This window comes from Perkinsus marinus, assembly GCF_000006405.1.
Source record: "Perkinsus marinus ATCC 50983 genomic scaffold scf_1104296948744, whole genome shotgun sequence".
In the NCBI taxonomy this organism is placed as follows: domain Eukaryota; phylum Perkinsozoa; order Perkinsida; family Perkinsidae; genus Perkinsus; species Perkinsus marinus.
This window is the reverse complement of record NW_003210091.1, coordinates 1-1,649: the sequence shown is the minus strand read 5'-3', so window position 1 is coordinate 1,649 and position 1,649 is coordinate 1. Positions and strand designations below refer to the sequence as shown.

The following is a 1,649-nucleotide window of genomic DNA, read 5'->3' as shown; positions in this document are numbered from 1 at the left end:
GCGTGATGACACAGTTATGCCAGGACACGAATAGGGTCGGGATTGTATCAGGAGACGAGTTGCAATGGGAAATTGTGTCATCGTGTCTCCACTACTTATAGAATAAGCTCTTGATTTTGGAGTAGAAGCATATCTTTGCAGACTTCGAACACGTCGTAATAGAGCTACAGCAGAGGATGAGGAGGAGAGGAAGAGGTTGATGGAACAGCAATATGAGCTGAGGGCTCGCAAGGTGGAGGAGTGTCGAGCCAGGCTACTCCGGTCTGGGGAGGATGCGGGAGATTCTGATGAGGATGCCACTAACAAGAACAAGTGCTTGGATACATGCAAGGTAAGGTTGGCCTAGTTGCTCTTATAGTAGTCATTGCTTTCGGAATTGTGCGTGATGTAATAATGCCGACTCTATTGTGGCCTGGTTTGTTTTATAGTGGAATTCACCAGGCTAGAGTTTGTTGGTATGAGAAGAGAGGGAAGGTATTGTTGTTGTGGTCTTAGTCGTATGCGACGCCAGATGATATTCCTCGTGATATTCGAACGACTAAGCTGACTGTTGACGCCAAGCATGATACGTTGTTGGTGCCTATCAATGGCAACCTGGTGGCATTCCATATTCGAACTATCAAGAACGTGAGCAAGCCTAACGACGAGGGGGGAAAGTATACGTCCATACGTACGTGTTATGGGGGGGGGTGTCTATGATGATGGTGGCGATGAGATAGGTATCAACTTTCATGCGCCCGGTACTAGCTTTGTTCAGCAGGACATGTTCCCGGAGGCTAACAGGTGGGAGAAGTGACAAAGGTGTGGTATGAGAGTGATTTTTATGTTAGGAGTAAGGAGACTCTTGTCTACCTCAAGGAGCTGAATTATCGGGCGGAGGATGGTAGGAACTTGCAGGCTGTATTTAGGTAGTGGAATTTGGATGGGGAATTTACTTGTTAGAAATGGTTGATTTTCAGAGGCTTGAAGGAGCTCCAGAAGAGGCAGAGGACGAGGGAGTTGGAAGCTAACACTATGAAGGACATTAAGGAGCAGCCATCGTTGAAGCTGATAAAGGATAGGAGCAGACCTGTACTGAGGTAGGCTTGGTGCTTAGGAGTTGCTGTTGTTATGGTAGTTGCTAGGGATCTCAACGTGAAGCCACAGCTGGGCTCGACTGGTCGTAATAGGGCTGTGGGCACATTGGAGGCGCATCAGAATGGATTTAGGTGGGTATGTCGTGGTAGACAGTACTATTTTTGATACGTGGTTTACCCTTTATTTCGTGTAAACTTATCATTACGTGTATTATGAATGGGCTTTGTGGCCAGGTTTACCTCTTCTCGGGCTGAGCATGTTGATATCATTTATCGGAATATCGCACATGCTATTTTCCAGCCTTGTGAAAACGACCAGACGGTGTTGCTTCACTTCAACTTGAAGGATCCGATTTTGGTAAGGGGAGGCTGTGAGATTTGGAGGAGTTATGGTATGATTAGGTGAGTGGTAAGAAGAAGACATATGATATCCAGTTCTATACGGAGACTAGATCGGCTGGTGACGACCTGGGGACGAGGCGAAGGGTAGGGCGTTGTCGGCCACTTGGGAGGAAGTTTCACTGAATTTTTTTCGTAAATTTTTATTGGTGAAGCATTGAGGGTAAGTTATGA

At 46.6% G+C, this 1,649-nt stretch overlaps 1 protein-coding gene across 1 annotated transcript; it reads left to right on the top strand.

Annotated features, from left to right (window-relative positions):
• Window positions 1–199: 199 nt before the first annotated feature.
• Pmar_PMAR008062 (conserved hypothetical protein) lies at window positions 200–1,601 on the top strand (the record flags this gene model as incomplete). Its single annotated transcript, XM_002778553.1, has 8 exons — window positions 200–331; window positions 496–670; window positions 720–783; window positions 831–908; window positions 960–1,079; window positions 1,125–1,208; window positions 1,311–1,434; window positions 1,479–1,601. The coding sequence occupies 8 exons, from the start codon at window positions 200–202 to the stop codon at window positions 1,599–1,601; spliced, it is 900 nt and encodes a 299-aa protein (XP_002778599.1).
• Between the last annotated feature and the right edge of the window lie 48 nt (window positions 1,602–1,649).